The following is a 20,489-nucleotide window of genomic DNA, read 5'->3' on the forward strand; positions in this document are numbered from 1 at the left end:
ATTATATAAGAAAAAAGTTGGCAACAATGTTAAAATTCAAAGCTGGTTTAACTCTATTGATCTGGCCAAACAATCCCTGCCTGGGAAACTCCTCCTTTTCTTAGAAGGAGGAAGTGGAGATCTCTTGTCTGGCACTGAAGTTAGACCATCATTAAATTTTAAGGGAGTACCACCTGCTTTCTCCTCGATTTTTTGGCTGTTTGTGGTATAGGACAAGCCCTTGTCTGATTTAGGACACCCAGCTTTTTGTACTAGTGAGCGGTGCACACACCTTTGGGTAAATTAAATACATGACAAGGGTTTTGGTAAACTACTTCAGATTCTTACTTTCCACTGTTCTGAAAACATTGATGTAAACCTTTCCAGCATTTATTCAAACTAATTGGGAGAGTCTGACTTCATTATAACTAAATCCAAGTGGAACAGTGATAAGTACATAAAAGTTTATCTATGCCCTGATTGTCATCTTCTACTAAGATCTGTTTGGAGAACATGGATGGATCATGCATCAAGTGCTGGTATATGGCAATGTCTCGAGATATAGGTAAGCTGCTTTTCTCTTACTTCATTATCAGCATCAGTTTATCATTTTATCGAACAAGGGTACTTATATTAGTGACACTCGTTTAAAAGGCAGAAAGAATGGATGTATTGCACATAAGATATTTGTACAGTGAGGAACAGAAGTATTTGAACACCCTGCGATTTTCTCCCACTTAGAAATCATGGAGGGGTCTGAAATTCACATTGTAGGTGCATTCCCACTCTGAGACAGAATTCAAAAAAAAAAAATTCAGGAAATCAGATTGTATGATTTTTAAAGAATTTGTCTTGCACTGCTGAACATAAGTATTTGAACACCTAAGAAACAGCAAGAATTCTGGCTCTCAAAGACCTGTTACTCTGCCTTCAAAAAGTCCACCTCTACTCCACTCATTAATCTAACTTAGTAACACCTGTCTGAGCTCTTTAAAGACACCTGTCCACCCCACAGTCAGATGCCAACTACTACCATGGGCAAGACCAAGGAGCTGTCAAAAGACACCAGAGACAAAATTGTGGACCTCCACAAGGCTGGAAAGGGCTACGGGGCAATTGCCAAGCAGCTTGGTGAAAATAGATCAATTGTTGGAGCAATAGTTAGAAAATGGAAGAGGCTAAACACGACTGTCAGATTCCCTCGGACTGGGGCTCCATGCAAGATCTCATCTCGTGGGGTATCACTGATAAGAAAGGTGAGGAATCAGCCCAGAGCTACAAGGGAGGAGCTGGTCAATGACATGAAGAGAGCTAGGACCACAGTTTCAAAGGTCACTGTCGGTAGAACACTACGCCGTCATCATTTCAAATCATGCATTGCACGGAAGGTTCCCCTGCTCAAGTCATCACATGTCCAGGCCAGTCTGAAGTTTGCCAATGACCATCTGGATGATCCAGAGGAGGCATGGGAGAAAGTCATGTGGTCAGATGAGACCAAAGTAGAATTTTTGGTCTAAACTTCGCTCGTCGTGTTTGGAGGAAAAAGGATGAGTTGCATCCCAAGAACACCATCCCTACTGTGAAGCATGGGGGTGGTAACATCATGCTTTGGGGGTGCTTTTCTGCGAAGGGGACAGGACGACTGCACTGTATTAAGGAGAGGATGAATGGGGCCATTTATTGTGAGATTTTGAGCAACAACCTCCTTCCCTCAGTCAGAGCATTGAAGATGGGTCGTGGCTGGGTCTTCCAACATGACAACGACCCGAAGCACACAGCCAGGATAACCAAGGAGTGGCTCCGTAAGAAGTATATCAAGGTTCTGGAGTGGCCTAGCCAGTCTCCAGACCTAAATCCAATAGAAAATCTATGGAGGGAGCTGAAACTCCATGTTGCTCAGCGACAGCCCTAAAACCTGACAGATCTAGAGGAGATCTGTGTGGAGGAGTGGGCCAAAATCCCTGTTGCAGTGCAAACCTGGTCAAGAACTACAGGAAACATTTGACCTCTGTAATTGCAAACAAAGTCTTCTGTACCAAATATTAACACTGATTTTCTCAGGTGTTCAAATACTTATATTCAGCAGTGCAAGACAAATAAATTCTTTAAAAATCATACAATGTGATTTCCTGAATTTTTTTTTTTAAATTCTGTCTCTCAGAGTGGGAATGCACCTACAATGTGAATTTCAGACCCCTCCATGATTTCTAAGTGGGAGAACTTGCAAAATCGCAGGGTGTTCAAATACTTCTGTTCCTCACTGTAAGTACTGTAGATACACAGGGCCCCATGTGATTTTAAAACATTTTAAAAAGGTGTGAAGGTTTTTACTTACAAAAGTAACATTTTTTAATCTTACGTTTTGTATGGAGCCAGTCAAAATGCCAGTTAAGAATTAAATTTTTTTTTTTTTTTGCAAAATTTCAAATGATGCTACTCCAAGAAGGGTAATGAAGAATGAGGGTAAAAAAAAAAGGTATGTAACTTGGCTCTCCATCCCAAGGCAAAATATGCCAGCAGTGATAGCATTGCAATCCTGTTCAGAGCTCCTAGAGAGTCATAATTCTCAGATATCAATCCTTTTTACGGGGCAATACCGGGTAGACACTAACATCTTACAATACCTGGTTCTCTCTAATACCTTCTGATAATTTCACAGATATCCCAAGAGTAAGCAAACTTTAGCTAGCATATGAAGAGCAAGGCAGTAAGGAGGCAAACCAAAATAAGGCAGCTTTTCAAGAGATCACTGGGATAGGAGGCTCAATGCTCATGGGTGGTTTCTACATGTAATGGCGTTTCGGTCATATGAGAATCTTGGCACTCATAAAACATTAAATATGTCCATTCTTTCATTATTGTTTAAGTTGTGCCAGGAGTTTAGATATACTACACAATTCACAACAGTCTATACCTCAGAGCTACAAGACATTTCTAAAAAAAAAAAAAAAAAAAAAAAAAAAAAAAGGATGCAGTTGTAAACAGATTTACAATGATAGATGAATGCGCAAATGATTAACAGAACATCATTACTAAAGTCATACATAGGGGTTATAAGGTCCATAATTATTCTTTGGAAATTTTGAACATTCTCATTGTTCTGATTCTTACAGTGGCTCTGTTCATACTACAGCAAGCAGAACATTGGTGTAACAGAAATAAGAACCAGGTTGCTTGTGAACCATTAGTGCAGCTATTCTCAACCAGGGTGCCGTGAAATTCTAGGATGTCTTCAGAGGTTTTTAAGCACTGGAAGACTGACATCCAACCTGATGGTGCCTGCATAGTCCTGGGCCAATGGCATGACAATGTTTTTAGCTGTCTGAAAGGATGGCATTATTTCCTCTGACCATCAAGGGAAGATAAATTCTATGATTTCCAATGAAATAATGCACTCTTAACGGAGCAGCAACTGCCATGTATGGGGCACTTTTCCTCTCACTGAACACAGGTTCAAGGGGAAATCCCTCTCGTGGACCATTAATATTAGGCAACAACTCCCCCACTGACAATAAGCTTAAGGGAACCTTCACTGAACACAAACAGAAGGAGGAATGTTTCCAATGACCACCAATGTAAAAGTGAGTCTTTTCTAGACATTTATTTAAATTTAAAATTATTACCATACAGATCAGGCGGTGTTCAAAATGATTCACCTTTGCGGGCCAAGGAATTACTAGCCCTGTCTGAAGACTTCCTGCAGAACTATGAACATCTCTGCACTGAATATTAGGCATGCTCCTGATTAGTCAGGAAGAAATGAATCACATCATTGCTGCCTACTGGGACTTGGTGTACAGGGAATTGTAGTTCTGAGGGAGAATACTGCACAATAAAAGAACTTTTTAAAAACAGTTATAGTCTAAACACTCAAAACCCTTTACCTGGCTAAAAGGAAATTACGGACAAAAATTATTAACCCCAAAATCAAGGATTATGTGTCCCCATGTTCAGCAAAATGTACTAAATCACTGCCGACCTTCAGCAGCCATCATGGCGTATGGTAGTCAGAGCACTGCTTGCAAGAAATCCCTTGAACACTGCCTAGAAGGATCAGAGGCTTCCCAAGAGTGCTATGATTCCTTGTGAACCCAGCACAATCATTTCTGTATTCCATTTTTGTGATAATGCCTTTCCCTTTCTGTGCAGTACCTGGACAATATTTAGGTGGACTTTCTGGTTGTAGCACAAATGCAAGATAACCTAGACAGCTTTAGCGGTCACGGATTAAACTTTAGATGCAATGGGTTGCGGCAGTGGAGGAACATACAGTAGATAATATGAATCACAAAAAGATGGGGAAAAACTTTAAAAAACTAAAGCCTTTTTGGTTATGAAGAGCTGCAGTTTTATTTAAACTTTCACTAATCCACACCTGCAAGCCCCAAAGCTAAACTACACAAAACAACCCAAACCTCCCCTGCTTACTTACTTTAGATCCAGAGTCATGGCCACCACTGTTGTTTACAGCCTTTAAACAGAAAAGGCAACAGCTCTGCATCCAGGGTAAGTAAGCAGCACCAGAGGGCTGTGTTGCTGTGGTTCAACTTTGCTGAACGGTGGTTGTAGCTTAGCACAAGTTTAGATAAAAGCACACACAGGAAATTTTGGGAGTTTTCTAGGTCACCGGTAGAAGTTACCCATTGAGCCCTGTGATAACTAAAACAAGTGTTCCATTTCATGCAGCTTTTGATGCTGCCACCTCAGTGAGCCTCCCTTCAGAGTGCCTTGGTGAATGGTTAACACCTAACCATTTTATTATCTCTCACACACACTATAAATAATTTTTCTACTTTGTGAAAGACGTTCAGAATTTGAAAAAGCTCACTGCATGGGACAAGACATAAAATTAACAGAGCTGGAAGCAATAGAAAAGGTTATCTCCCTGTGCCTATATCTCCTAACGTCTTAATTTGCCTAAAATAACAAAATATCACTATGAAGTTTTTGAAAGCTGCAATTCCACTTTTTTTTGGGGGGGGGGGGCACACTAATATAAGCGAGAATGTGAGAGAGCAAATTGGACTGTGACACTGAAAAGCAGAGAAAACCAAAGCAAATATCCATGAGACAAACCAATGCCAACAGCAAATGAAAACATGTTAGGAAGTTGTACCTTAAAGAACCCAGCTTCAGGCCCACACATGTCATACACATTCCTGGATTTACCTATGGCCATGATGATACCTTGCATGTTCGGGGTCATCATGACCTGCCACAAAGGATTTCAGTTTTAATGATCATCATATTGTTCAACAGTGTAACAGAGCACAGGCATGCAAACATAAGATTTCTTTTGCAAAGCAAGTCACCACATGCATGTGCCACGAAGCGTGTGCTAGCAGTACATCGGAGCAGGTTAATAAATGTAATGAAGTGTGGGATGTGAGATGAAGACTGCCTGCAAACATAACAATGGTGGCTGAAGCAGGTATAAGACATTTAGCAGACCCAGACACCACCGGTAAGCACTGAAAATACATTGGCTTAACAATTAAGACAAAAATATATAATGGAAATACATGTTGCAAAAATTTTTATTTATCTCTCCGTGCAGTTTATGAACTCACTGGTAGTGGGTGCCTCTATGTACCCTTTTTGCCATAATGACAGACTTCATTTTACTTAATCCAGCAATCCACCCACTCCTTTTCCCATTAACAACCAAACCTATCATAATGAAATTATTAGTAAGTATCAGTAGAATTAAAAGGGGATAAATGAATTTATAACACTCTGAACTTTAAACTTTAGTTATTAAAGTTCTAACCAACACTAATCCATATGCCCTGCTCCCATTTCAGACTGTACTCATTTTTATAAGATATATATGCACATTAACCTAAGAGAAGTTGATGGCCAGGAAGTATTTACACCCAACTAAAGGCCTTTACAGTACTACGCCTGCATTCTACATCAGACGAGTGTAGGTGGAACATTGTGCAAACCACCAGCTACAGGAAATGTGAATGTCTTAAGGGATAAAGACGGGAACAATTGAATATTCTATACTAATATAAGCTATAAATAAACTAGTGTCCTCACAGAACCCAGGAAATTTGTAAGACATGTTCCTACTCTTCATACAATTACAACAGAATATTTTTTAAAAGCTGGCTATACGCTTAGGGGCCAATTTTAAATAGCATCAATATGAGCGCAAAAAGGAAAAAAAAAAAAAAAAAAAAAAAAAAGCTAGGATGCAAGCTTAGTCAAAGTCATGTGACCAGCTTTTCTTCAATCACAGAGCTCTCTTTGCTGTGTTACTATAGCGTACTACATTTTGTGAATGGAATAATACAGCGGATAACGAAGCAGTATCTGTTTTCTGCTATAAGCATATGCCTCTTAGTTTGCTTGGTCAGTTCCACAAAACGAACCAAAAAATCTATATCATAATCCCCAGTCTTAAAGTGATTATAAATAACAAAAAAGCTACAATTTCTGGGGAAATTGTGTGAAGTGTTCTTGCCTCCACCAGTAGTCTACAACTGGAGTGGGTGGAGTAACTGGGTGGAGTGGCTTGTCAATCTGCTGCCTGCTCACACACCTGAGTTCCTACGGCACAACAAGGGCAGAGAAGAGAGGTTAAAAACAAACTGCTCCAACTTGCTCACTTCACTGGCGGTTGCCATCTTCAAATGGTTGTAATTTAAAAATTATAAATCCTACACCAAAGAGCTTTATAATGTGAGAATCACAAGACCCAGACCTACATTTTGATGCATAGTATGTCTCTGAAACATTAAAAATGAAGGCACAGTCGCAGTTTATAAATTGCCCTTCAAATTTGAGGTGGCTAGAGTGGAGTTTCAATGAATGTCAATGGGCAGCATGAGTTGCAAACAAATGGTCATATTGTGAAAACTATCAGGACTATGGCTTAGCCGGGGACATTTTTAGTGGCAGCAGGGATAGCTGAACGTTTTGATATAAGATATGTGTAGGTGGGCATGAAAATGAGGGAGTGATGGCAGTTTAGAAATCATGTCCTGATTTTTCAGATCCCACTCTAGTTTTGAACATACCACCATTCATTCCTATGGGACCAATTTCACCACAAAAACGCTGATATTTCGTGAACCATTCGGTGAAACGTTCCACAAAGTAATAGCACACCAATTGGGAACAATCCGCACGTTTCAGTATATTACTGTCTATGTAATGTAAAAACTGTGGGAGGGGTTAGGGTGGTAAATTTGGCTATAATAAGAATATATATGTGAGATAACAGTAAGTGGTCTTGCCATGCAAGAACACTTAATAATAAATAGGTTTATACTTACAGGCGTCCTTCGGTTTATGAATTTAATTCATTCCATGGGACTTTTCGTTTGAAAAGCGGTTTCCCATAGGAATGCATTGAAAACCAATTAATCACTGCACTTCAGTGCACTTTAATGGCATACTGTACAGGGACATGATTAAAAATTAATTTATAAATGCATTGAAAACCAATTAATCCGTTCTGGAGGTCAGAAAAAAGTAAAAAAACAGTCTTCTGTTCAAAACTTTATAAAGTGCACTTTAAAGGCATAGTACTGTACATGATTAAAAAATCGTAAATGCATTGCAAACCAATTAATTCGTTCACGTTGCGAAACAAATTTGCAAACCGAGCCATTATTTTCAATGGATTTTCATTCATAAACCAAAAATTACGTTTTTCGAGGCGTTCGTAAACCGAGGTATACCTGCTCTGTGCAATGGAATTGTACAGAGTGGCCCCGGAACTACTATTCTCAGGGCCCCTGCCAGCACTCCGGGCTCCTCCCCTCCGAGTGCTCCAAAGAGTCACTTTTTATGGGGGTACTTGTACATACTGACTCCCGAGCCTCGCGGTCTGTGTCTAATGACACAGACAGCAGGACGCGGCTCTGCCTCCTCATTACTGGCTTTGGTTGATAGCAGCAGGAGCCAATGACAAATGGTCAATAGCAAAGCCGAGACACCATGAAAGTGAGGGGAGAATGTGGAATCAGTTAAATAAAGATGGGGCGGGGATGGCGGTGATACTGAGGTCTAAAACAAGGTATGCATTAAGGTAAAATAAAGTTTTCTTGCTTTGTTTGGGATATACTGCTGAGGGATTAAAACACATTAAGTTGTCATTGCCGCCTGCAGTCCTATTACGGAGATTTACTTTTGAGTTTTGCATGGGAACATAAAAAAAGGAGAATTGTTCCAATTCATTCTGGGAACAATTGTTTAAAATCGAGATTTTCTCTTACTTCCTGTGGTGTAAACTAGATACAAAGATGAGAGAAATCTCTTGAATGGAGCACAATTGACGAAAAAAAAAACCCTAATGGGTTTTATCATTTCTCTACTCTATCCCAAATGGCTTTAGATAAACTTTAAAGCAGGGGTAGGCAACCATAAAGAGACTGAGAACTATATGAACAACATGGGAGAAGTCAACTATCACTAGGCCCAGTGTTACCTCCTCACAACTGATTTAAACCTCAAAATGTCGTACTACCGTGTCACAATTGCATACAATGGACAGCAATACTGAGTTTAAATCAGGTACTGAGGTGGTAACATTGCCTCCTCACCACCTATCAAATACACTCGCTTTTCACTTTTCAGAAGAGCAACAGTGCCGCTGCACTTGTGAATGAGCCCTTAGTGGCATTGGGCAGTAGCACTTTACAGGTAAAGTTAAGGTTGGTAAAACCCTATGGTTGAGTCACGGTTTTAACTCCACCAATCAATACCCCCTTTAGCTGCTGAAGTAGCAGCCAAAGGTAAACACATCCTGCAGCAGGAATTAAACCCACGTTACTTCTGGTGGGTGCTACTGCCAGACAATGGTGACACATTCAAGTAAATGGGGCCACTCTGCAAGTACCCCGCAGTTGCATGCTTCTGCAGGGTCCAAGGATCTAAAGCAGCTGGTGAGAAAGCAGCACAATGCTGCCTGCTTTAATACCTTGTTTGCTGTACTGCACAAGGTTGCAGGGCACTTGCAGAGCGGCCTCATTCACTTGAATGGATCATGCTTGGCAGGTGCAACACTCACCATCCATGACGGGGCATATAACTCTTGCTGTGGCTGCAACATGTGTATTCCCCTGGTCACTGCAGCTAAAGGGGTTCTGCTGGGGCAGGGGTGATAAAAACACCTCATAACAATGGGGTTTTACTACCACCCAAAGTGCAGATGTTAATGAACCCTTACTGTTCTGACAGGATATCGTGACAAAAAATGGACCAAATCAGCCAAGATAGACTGCAGCACTGGGTCACCAATCTCCACTCCTTGAAATGGTGTGGTTGGAGGACACATGATGGCACAGTAGAAAAAGGTATTGTAGGGCATTTTATATATATAAAAAAAAAATGTTTGAGCGAGCGGGAGGAGAAAGAGGCATAACTTTTGCTCAGGCATGGGTTTAAGCCCTTGTTTATACCGGTGCAACTTGCCAAGTGATATTTCAGTTTCAAATCGCAAGTCGCACCCCATTGTACATAAAGAAACCATTCAAATTGGTGCGACTTGCAGTGCGATTTCAGCTGCGAATTGCATAGACATAAGTGCTTGAAGTCTGACTTGGTTTCACTAAACCCTCATTTAAATTAAAAAAACAAAACAAAAAAAAACAACAAGGAAGGAATTTTTTCCCTTGCAGGAGCAAATTGGGTCATGCTTTGCTGGGGTTTTTTTTCTTTTTGCCTCCCTCTGGATCAACTGTGGGTATAGGATTATAACTTGTTTTTTGTGGTTGAACTGGATGGACTTGTCTTTTTTTCAACCGGACTATAACAAAAAAAAAAAAGTTTAAAAAGAAAAAAAAAAAAAACTAGTGACTGAACAAATCCCTCAACCTGTTTGGCTGCATATGTCGTAGCATACTGTATGTTGTGTAGCCCCAGTGGGAATGCCATTCCAAGGTGATAACCCTGTTCCTGCATAGACACGTAAGAAGACTTGTAGGAAGTTTTGTAATAGAAGTGCAGTGCTAAGTGACCCAATGTGTATATAAAATACCTTCAAAAAGAATACAACTGTATAATTAAAATTTATACAGAAAAAAAGTGCACAGACACCTCATTCAAAAAGTAGTGAATAACATAACAATGTACCCATAACTTAAAAAAAAAATACACATGAAAGTGTCCAACAGAAATTAAAATCACAGTGGATCAAATTACAAAATGTGAAAAAAAATGGTAATCAAAGACTAATACTTGGTTCACATCTGTGCGGGTGGTGCTACTGCAGAACCCACACAAATACCTGCAGCCGCACCATCTACACAGAGAAATGTTGGACCCACAGGCGCTATTAATTCTAATGGCACGCTGCCCGCACTGGAAATCGCAACCGTACTGGGAACCTCTCTTCCTGCTCGGGCAGCGATTTTCCAAGTAGTGCAGGGACTTCTTCCCTGCGTGTCCTAGGAAACGGGAGTCCATTCAAATGAATGGGCTTTCGTGGCCGAGCAAATCGTGGCCCGCGTGGCCACACATATGCAAACCAGGGGTAAGGAAATAGGAGCCTCCACAATAGATCAACAAAGCTTCCACCAGACACCACGGTGTGTAGATGCACCTTACCAAGTATTCTGACCACCAACATCGGGATGCCTCTGGATCTCATAAAACCTTCCCCTGAATCCGCTCCAAATGATTTCCGTAGCATTATAGAAAGGGGGAAAAAAAACAAAAAAAACCTCTCATGGTGTACTAAAACCAACTTACAATGGTTAAAAACACACATTCCGCAAGAGCATCACGAGCAATATTGAATATAGAAATGTCAGAGCATCAGATCCTCCGTCTGTAGTTGGCGAGAACCCACTTCCAGGTTTCAGCTTGCGTGATAGCGTGCGGCCATCAAGCAAGCTAAAACCCGCGCTGACGTTTCTATATTTAATACTGCTCCTGATGCTCTTGTGGAATGTGTTTTTAACCTTTATTAAATTGGAAGTTAGTTTTACTACACCATGAGAGTTTCTATTTTGTCTATCTATAATTCTAAGGACACATTTGGAGCGGCCTGAGGGACAGAGTCGTCTGAGATCCCGGAGTTGAGCTTTAAAAGCACATATGACAATTCCTTTACAGGGGGTCAGAATATTTAGAAAGCTGCATCTGCACACGCCATAGTGTCTGGTGGAAAATCTACTGTGGAGGCTTTACTTTGATCCACTGATTTTTAATTTCTGTTGGACACTTTTCAGTGTGTATTTTTTCTTTTTTAAGTATGGGACATTATGTTATTCACTACTTTTTGAATGAGGTGCCTGTGCACGTTTTTCTGTATAATTTTGATTGAGTTGTACAGTCGTATTCTTTTGAAGGTATTATATACACATTGGGTTACTGTACTTCTGTTACAATATTGTTGTGAGGTTGGTATCATAATCCTTAGTGTTGGTTGCCTATTTGAATTCACCTAAGCATGGAGTTTCTCTTCTGTTCTAGAGCAGGTAGTGCCTTGTTGGTGAAATCCCCTGGTGAGGTTTGAACAAGAGAAAGTGTGCAGTACAAAATCAAGTCCTTTAATGTATATGAAAGAGAGCAAGCTGCTATATAAAGTTTTTACATTTTTTGGTTTATGTATACTGTAGGATTTTTTTTTTTTAATTTGCTTTAGAAATGCATGTCAGAAGCAAAACCTCAAAGCCCATATACACATAGCACAAAAAGTACTCCTTTAGGAAGGTCTTTTGGAACAATGAGGCCTTTGGGATATTTTCATTTTCATGCACATCCGCTGGAAATGGAATATCACATGAATTCTGTATACAGCTTATCTTGTTTTGTACTATCTCCTGTATTATCACAGGCTGCACTACTAGGCTGGACTTGAAGCTCAGATGACAATCAGGCTTCACTTGCACACAATGAAGGAAAAGTGAAAGTCTAGTTCACGGTAATCAAGGAACAAACAAATATTTTTAGAGCAGCACCACAGCCGATACCTGGCTGCCATGAAAATGCTTATTTAATCTAGTCTTTACTTATGCACCGATACACCATGTGGCCATAACTGTCTGTTTAAAGGCCATGTTCACGTTTCTGAACATGTTTAGGGTGTAAAATGTTCAGCATCCTCCCCCCACTATTCCCGATCCCCCACCCCTCCCTGCATAAGCGGTCACAATTCAAATACAGCACGGCCCTGCCCACATAGCTGCGTCTTCCATTCACAGAGTTCTATGAATGAGTGAACTACAAACTACTGTCTGCCATAGCGACAGACTTGTAGCTCCTTTAAGTGCTGGGTGTAGTAGAGGTGTGAAGGTTAATTTTTTGGGTGTGATGTGTCCTGAAATATTGCATGCAGTATATGTGGCAGTGCCACAAAATGAAGGGCAGTCTCAAAATATATCACTTTCAATTTTGTTTTTTTTGCCTACAAATACAGTATATGGCTGAATCATGCTATATGTAGAGCAAGCTGTAGACACAAATCACATTTCTGTATTTAAAAAAAGCACAATGCTCACGATTTCTTAAAAATATGTGAAATCATAAATAAATACAAACAAAACCATAATCTCCGCAAGACAAATACTCAAAATCATAACTAAATACTTTAAGCTTAAAGTGGCTAGTAAAAGTAACATTTCAAAAAGGTATTAAAAAAGAAAAAGAAAACACTGCCAAGTCTGGAATATATCGAGCAACTTTATAAATTGATTGACAATTCTGCTACTCACACAACACCCCAATCCACGAAAAAGACACTACTACATTATGATGTCACAAGGAGATGGACTGCTTGATAGTTATTGACCTCACTCATTCCTTGGGGGCATCAGAGCAAACACTATACAGGGTTCTTAGGGTGGGCACTAGTTGCAGCTTCCGATAAGATTTTATGCATGAAGGTAAAAAAACCTTCTTTGTGTTGTTCCCCCCACAGCCCCTTAATACTCACCTGAGCCCCCTCTCGGTCCAGCAATGTGCACTGGAGCCTCGGCTCTCCAGTCTCTTTCCTCACTGGCTGGACACAGCAGTGGGAGCCATTGGCAAGTGAGCCAATGAGGAGAGAGCAAGGGGCAGGGCCAAGCCACAGCTCTATGTGTCTTTTGGATGCATAGAGCAGGGCTCAGAAGCAATCATGCACCTATTGGGGGCACTGCTCAAGGAGGAGCAGCACTAACGAGGGACCCGAGAAGAGAATTGGGCCTGCCCTGTGCAAAAACACTGCACAGAACAGGTTAATAGAACATATTTTGATTTTTTTCTTTTAACAAAAAAATTGAAGTTTTAATATCACTTTAAACACAATCTATTCATTATTAGGGGACAAGCAAGGATAACTCTCCTACTAGCCTGCTTGGAAACAGATGCAAGCTGTCCCTTAGCAACAGCTTTCTTGGTACTTCTGTTGAAAATAAATTCCTTACAGAATTCTAGGTATGGATATTGCATACATACTGTACTTACATTGGTTCAACAGACCAATGTAACGGTATATAACATACATGGCTGATGAACCTAGAAGCTGAACATCACTGAAGTACAGTGGATATAAAAAGTCTATACACCCGTGTCAGGTTTCTGTGATGTAAAAAAAAAAAAAAAAATGAGACAAAGATAAATCATTTCAGAACTTTTTCCCACTTTTAATGTAACCTAATCTGTACAACTCAGTTGAAAAACAAAACTGAAATCTTTTAGGTGGAGGGAAGTAAAAATAAACTAAAATAATGTGGTTGCATAAGTGTACACACTCAAACTAATACTTTGTTGAAGCACCTTTTGATTTTATTACAGCACTCGGTCTTTTTGGGTATGAGTCTATCAGCATGGCCTTGACTTTTCAATATTTGTCCACTCTTCCTTGCAAAAACACTCCGAATCTGTCAGATTGCGAGGGCATCTCCTGTGCACAGCCCTCTTCAGATCACCTGACCAATTTTCGATCGGATTCAGGTCTGGGCCATTCCAAAACTTTAATCTTCCTCTGGTGAAGCCATTCTTTTGTTGATTTGGATGAATACTTTGAGTCGTTGTCATGCTGAAAGATGAAGTTCCTCTCCATGTTCAGCTTTCTAGCAGAAGCCTGAAGGTTTTGTGCCAATATTGACTGGTATTTGGAACTGTTCATAATTCCCTCTACCTTGACTAATGCCCCAGTTCCAGCTGAAGAAAAACAGCCCCAAAGCATGATGCTGCCACCACCATGCTTCACTGTGGGTATGGTGTTCTTTTGGTGATGTGCAGTGTTGTTTTTGCACCAAACATATCTTTTGGAATTATGGCCAAAAAGTTCAACTTTGTTTTCATCAGACCATAACACATTTTCCCACATTATTATTACTATAAAGTATTTATAAAGCGCCAACAGTTCGCTCAGCTCTGTACATTGTAAAGGGAGACAGAACATGCGACAGTACAATAATACAATGTGATACACGAGGGGATTGAGGGCCCTGCTCTTTCGAGCTTACAATCTAGGAGGGAGGGGATAGTGGTACAGGAGGAGACAGCTGTGGGGGATGGAGTGGTAGGAAGAGTGGAGGTCGTCAGAAATTAGCAGGGGGTGGGGTAGGCTTCCCTGAAGAGGTGGGTTTTCAGGGTGCGCCTAAAAGGAGAGGAGAGTAGGTGGTAGTCTGATGGGTTGCAGGGAGTTCCAGAGGATGGGTGACACCCTGGAGAAATCCTGGAGGCGGGCATGGGAGGAGGAGACCAGGGAACTAGAGAGAAGGAGGTCTTGTGAGGAGCGGAGAGTGCGTGTTGGGTGGTACTTGGATATTAGGTCGGTAATGTAATTTGGGGCAGTGTGGTGGACAGCTTTGTACGTCAGTGTTAGGATTTTGAATTTGATCCATTGGGCAATCGGAAGCCAGTGGAGGGATTGGCAGAGGGGGGTGGTGGAAACAGAGCGGTTGGTAAGGTGAATGAGTCTGGCTGCCGTATTCAGGATCGACTGAAGCGGGGATAGCCTGTGGTGAGGCAGCCCAGTGAGGAGGGAGTTGCAGTAATCGAGTCGTGATATGATGAGGGAGCAGATGAGCTGTTTAGTGGTTTCTGGGGTTAGGAACGTGCGGATTTTGGCGATGTGGCGGAGGTGGAGTCTGCATGAGTTTGTTAATGATTGGACTTGGGGCTGGAAGGATAGGTTGGAGTCCAGAATGACACCAAGTACTCTGGCCTGCGGGGCGGGCCTGATGGTGGCAATGTTGGACGTGATGGAGTAGTCAATGGGGAGGGGGGGGGTTGTACGGGCTGGGGGGAAGACTAGGAGCTCGGTTTTGGAGAGGTTCAGTTTAAGGAAGTGGAGCGACATCCAGTCTGATATGTCGTTCAGTAGGTTTGTGATTCGGGCGGAGACTGAGGGGGTGAGGTGAGGGGTTGAGAGATAGATTTGTGTGTCGTCGGCATAGAGGTGATAGTTGAAGCCGTGAGAGTGTATGAGTTGGCCAAGGGAGGAGGTGTAGATGGAGAAGAGAGGGGGCCCAAGGACAGAGCCTTGAGGGACCCCAACAGAGAGGAGGAGTGAGGGGCAGGTGGTAGCATTATAGGTAACCCTGAAAGAGCATTGTGACAGGTAGGATGAGAGCCAGGAGAGAGTGGAGTCTCGGAGGCCGAGGGAGTGTAGTTTTGAGGAGGAGGGGGTGGTCGACTGTGTGGAAAGGTGCGGAGAGGTCAAGGAGTAGGAGCACGGAGTAGTGGCCATTAGCCTTGGCGGTTAGGTCGCTGGAGAGAGTGAGTAAGGCAGTTTCGGTAGAGTGTAGAGGACAGAAACCGGACTGTAGGGGATCGAGGAGGTTGTTGTCGTTGAGGTGAGAGCTTAGGCGAGTGTAGACTAAGCGCTAGAGGGGTTTGGATGTGAATGGGAGCAGGGAGATGGGTCTGAGGTTGTTCTGGTCATTGGGGTCCAGAGAGGGTTTTTTTTAAGTATGGGGGTGATGTGTGCATGCTTCAGAGGGGAGGGGAATGTGCCGGAAGAGAGGGAGAGATTAAAGATGTGGGTGAGGGAGCGTAGGATGGAGGGGGGCATCAGAGAAGACCTTGGAGACCTCCTCAGTGGTAGTAAGGTCGAAGGCGTGGAGTGTTGAGGGGGCTTCATTGTAAGGAATGTTGGGTGGGGTGGAGGTCAGAGCAGTGGTGGGGCCGTGGGAAAGGGGTGATGAGGGGGTAGCTGTGTGAGAGGGGCCCGCTGGAGGGAGTGCGAGCTGTGGTGATGTCCTTGCGAATTGTGTAATCTTGTTTTTGAAGTGATTGGCAATCTCAAGGGCGGTGAGTGAGGTGCTGGGTGGAGGTGGGGGCGGAGAGAGTAGAGAGTTAAAGGTGGAGAAGAGTCAGCGAGCATTGGAGGAGATGCTTTTGAGAGATTTCAGATGTGTTTTTGCAAAATTTAGCCAGGATTGGATGTTTTTTCTTCGTTAAAAAAAAAAGGCTTCCGTTTTGCCACTCTACCCCATAGCCTAGACATATGAAGAATACGGGGGATTGTTTTCACATGTACCACACAGCCAGTACTTGCCAGATAATCCTACAGCTCCTTTAATGTTGTTGTAGACTTCTTGGCAGCCTCCCAGACCAGTTTTCTTCTTGCCTTTTCATAAATTTTGGAGGGACATCCAGTTCTTGGTAATGTCACTGTTGCACCATATTTTCTCCACTTGATGACTGTCTTCACTGTGTTCCATGGTATATCTACTGCCTTGGAAATTGTTTTGTACCCTTCTCCTGACTGATACCTTTTAACAATGATATCCCTCTGATGCTTTGGAAGGTCTCTGCGGACCATGGTTTTTGCTGTAGGATGTGACTAAGAAAATGTCTGGAAAACCTACTAGAACAGCTGAACTTTATTTGGGGTTAATTAGAAGCACTACAAAATGATGGCAGGTGTGCACTGACCCCTTTTTAACATGATTTTGAATGTAATTGCATAATTCTGAACACAGCTACATCCCCAGTTATAAGAGGATGTGCACACTTATGTAACCACATGTTTTTTTATGTTTATTACCCCCCCTTAAAAGATTTCAGTTTGTTTTTCAACTGAGTTGTACAGTTTATAGGCTACATTGAAAGGTGGAAAAAGTTCTGAAATGATTTATCTGTCTCATTTTTTTTACATCACAAAAACCTGACATTTTAACAGGGGTGTGTAGATTTTTTATATCCACTGTAGTTGCTGATACACCAGTGATCTCCACTTGCTTCTGGGTCCCATGCTGATGAGCTACCCTACGGTATTCTGAATGCAGGAGGTTGACACCATTCAGAGAATGCTTTGCGCTGAGTGAATGCACGAAAGACTAGACGAGGTGGAGAGGTGGGGTTAAAACATTTCACACTGGCTTACTGCACAGATCTGTAAGAAATACACTAAACACAGCAAGAGTCAACTGAATACGCATGCCTCTGCATTAAACATAGAGTTTTATCCTGTTCTGATTTAAGTAAAGAAAACAAGGAGAAAGCCCAGTTTTTTTTTGAAAAAATGTGGTTCACCAATATAGATTAAAAAGAAATCTGCAGATTACTTTTTGTTTTTTGTGCAGAGATAAAACGTAACTACTTAGGCTCCTTTTACACAGGCGACACCAATGTGCAAGGGGCCAAAAACTGTGCAAAGATATGAATAATGCTTAGTATATGTGAGTAAAGGTGTGTAAGCGTATACTGAGTATAGACAAGTGAAATTCTTCTTCATTGCCAGTATTGCGGCCCTTTGGACATCACAAGTTGCTTAGTAAATATCAGTAAATTATGACACTCGTGTGCAAGGGGCCTAAACAAGTAAACATGCAAGTAAATTACTGCGAATAAATTAAAAATGGTCTATTTTTGTTTTACTGCTCTGTACTCAACACTGCAGTATTTACCTTTACTCCCCTAGACAATACATCTCATTTCAGATCTGTAAAAAAATTGGGCATTTTTTACTCCTGTGTGCCTCATAGGTATGATAGTAATAGTTTGGCCTCTAGGATTTTGAAAGAGCTTGGATGGTTAGGAACTAGGATGAGAATTGAAGTGATATTAAATCCTACATTTTTTTTTTAAAGTAGAACTAAATGCAATATGTTTTTTCATTTCAGATAGTGTAAGGGAGGGTTATAGCCCATAACCCTCCATTAGGGAGATTTCCCTTCACTTTTTATCCCCTAGCCAAAATAGGAAGTGATCAGAAATGCCTCCAAAGTGAGGGAATCCTGGAGTGACCAGGATTACAAGAACTAGTGTCCCCATTGGAAGATTTCCCACATATGCCTGTTCAACCCAAAAAATTAGATTTTCTTTTCCTTTCACTTTTGATAACAGTAAAGAGGACAGAGAAGATGAATCTCAACAGGGACATGGACAGCAATCAAAACCTGACAAGATTTTTAATCCCTATACACTCTATTCACAGCAAAAAAAAAAAAAGTTTTGCCTTATTATATTATTTTAGTTAAAACTTTAAGCATTTTCAGAAGCGGATTTAAATACTTACAGAATGTGCAGGTTTCCGGTTTCAAGATAAAAGCATCCTGTGGAGCCACCTTTGCACACAGGGGCTTCAGTTGAGTCTCCCAACACTGTGTGCATCAATAGAAACACACAACCCTGTAGCCTAAGATGGCAAGGCACTCCCCTGCACTTTCCTCCTCCTGCAAGATAATACACTGACTCCAGACTGCACTGTCTGGTGTTAGTCCTTTCCTGTGAAGAATGGAAGGTGAAGGAAGCAGCACTGAGAGATCTGATGACAGCAGCAAGTTGTAAATTGCAAGTGCCTGGGTAAGAATTTTTAACAAAATACTTTATTGGGGAATGTTTATTTTATTGTGCTCAATGTACCAAGCTAAAGCATACTAAGGGTTTACTACTACAAAAATGTTTTCATTTAGAGGTTGGCATTAAAGGTGAAGTACAGCCAAAGCTTTTTTGGCTGCACTTCTGTGGATCACAGGAGTGCAGTTAGTTCTGCACTCCTGTGACCCGTTCTTAGCTGAAAGCGGTCTGAAGTCTGCTGCCGGCTGATGTCACTCAGCTAGTCCAGGCTGGGGAAAGGTCCTGACTTCAAAGTCAGGATCCACCCCAGAGTCCTGAGCAGCATCTGGCTCAGCCTCTCAGCGAAGTGCTGATCGCTTGAGCCAGCTACTCCCTTCCTGTCCATAGCCCAGCACTCCAGTGAGCACTGGGGGGGGGGGGGGGGGGGAGCTTGAGCAGAGAGTGGTGACTGATAGTCCCACTCTGTGCTCAGAGCGGCTGTGAGAACTGTGATCAGGTGATTGCTGAGATCTTACTCTTCTAGCCCGCAGAGGACTGATGCTGCAACCACCTAGGTAAGCATAAATAGGAAAAAGCCCTACTTCTCTTTTAAGGGATTGGAATGATTTGAAAGGTTAGGCTTGGAAGTTAGGTTGAAGCTAAAGGTTACATTACATACCTTACTGGAGACCACACTATCAGCACATATTCTCCCTCCTTTCACTGTCCCACTGCTCTACTTTGCCACCAAGAGAAAACAAAAATGTACCCACTGCTTCCAGGTATGGGGGAATATGTGACTCACCTCCCTTTCTCCCATGTGACAGCACTGATGCTTGGCGTATGGCTGCAAACCATATCCAGCATGTCCAATGGGGAAGAGAGAGCCCTCAGACTCACTAGGAGCTTACACAGAGTTGCACCTATTTGCTCTCAGCTGCTGTATGGAGCAGTAAGGAACCAAAAGGTAAGTATAAGCTTCAGGTGACACTGCCATTCAAGGGTACCTGTTGCTTTGACCAACATGAGCAAATCACAGGTTCCCTTTAAGGTTATAACTAGGCCAGACATCAGGTAGACCTTCTGTAGATTGTCAACATTTAGCAATAACTATGAAAAGCAAAAACCAGAAGTTACACAATAGTGATTTATGAAACTCTTTGAAAAATCTAATAGCTGTGTTATTAACCATAACACAACACTACCGTCAGATATATACTGGCCCCAAAGCTTCATTTGTTTACATGCTGTCACTGCTGATTTTGTGTGCTGAAAATTTTGGCACTGAAATGTCCATGTCCTATAATATCATGCCAAATGTAATTACGCAAATACCGGAGTATTATCCAGTGGAGAGTTTTGCCTCCAATAACTTCTTTCAATGTCTCCCACAAGGTCATATTTAAGCTACTACTCTCTTGACACCCCAATGGTTTATTCTGTTCTGTGGAGAATCCTTTAGAAAGCCCAGAGCCAATGCCATACAAAAGCTTAATGGACAAAGCAGCTGGGTCAAAACCCAGTGGGAATAATTTCACCAACCGAGCTGCCCATGGGTGATTCAACTTGCCAGTAACCAGCAAAATCAAATATTTATTTTAGGTGAACAGGCATTCAATGTCCCCTTTATATTTAGAAACTAGTTACAACAGTGCAGTGTTTAAAAAGATGGCAACAGCTACAAAGCAACTTTAAAACAAAAAATAAATTCCGTAAGCAGACTCACTGATTGGCTAGGAGCTACAACTTGGCAATCTAAAAGGTAGTGCAGACCTTCCTTTTTTTTTTTTTTTTTTTCACCAACAGAAAAAAAAGAGGGTTAAGCCAAGTGT

General features: G+C 41.7%; 1 protein-coding gene across 3 annotated transcripts in view; it reads right to left on the bottom strand.

The window, feature by feature from the left end:
* Positions 1–20,489, bottom strand: part of USP25 (ubiquitin specific peptidase 25) — a 184,841-nt gene that overhangs the window by 17,840 nt on the left and 146,512 nt on the right. For 2 of the 3 annotated variants that reach the window (XM_089657387.1, XM_089657386.1), the window contains one exon: positions 5,096–5,191. The exons of the other annotated variant lie outside the window; for it this stretch is intronic. In XM_089657387.1, the coding sequence (XP_089513513.1) occupies positions 5,096–5,191 (96 nt within the window). The remainder of the gene's footprint in view (positions 1–5,095; positions 5,192–20,489) is intronic. 3 annotated transcript variants of the gene reach the window in all.

The sequence above is a fragment of the Staurois parvus genome, unplaced genomic scaffold (genome assembly GCF_062004578.1).
Source record: "Staurois parvus isolate SC_StPar_1 unplaced genomic scaffold, SC_StPar_1.0 ptg000988l, whole genome shotgun sequence".
In the NCBI taxonomy this organism is placed as follows: Eukaryota; Metazoa; Chordata; class Amphibia; order Anura; family Ranidae; genus Staurois; species Staurois parvus.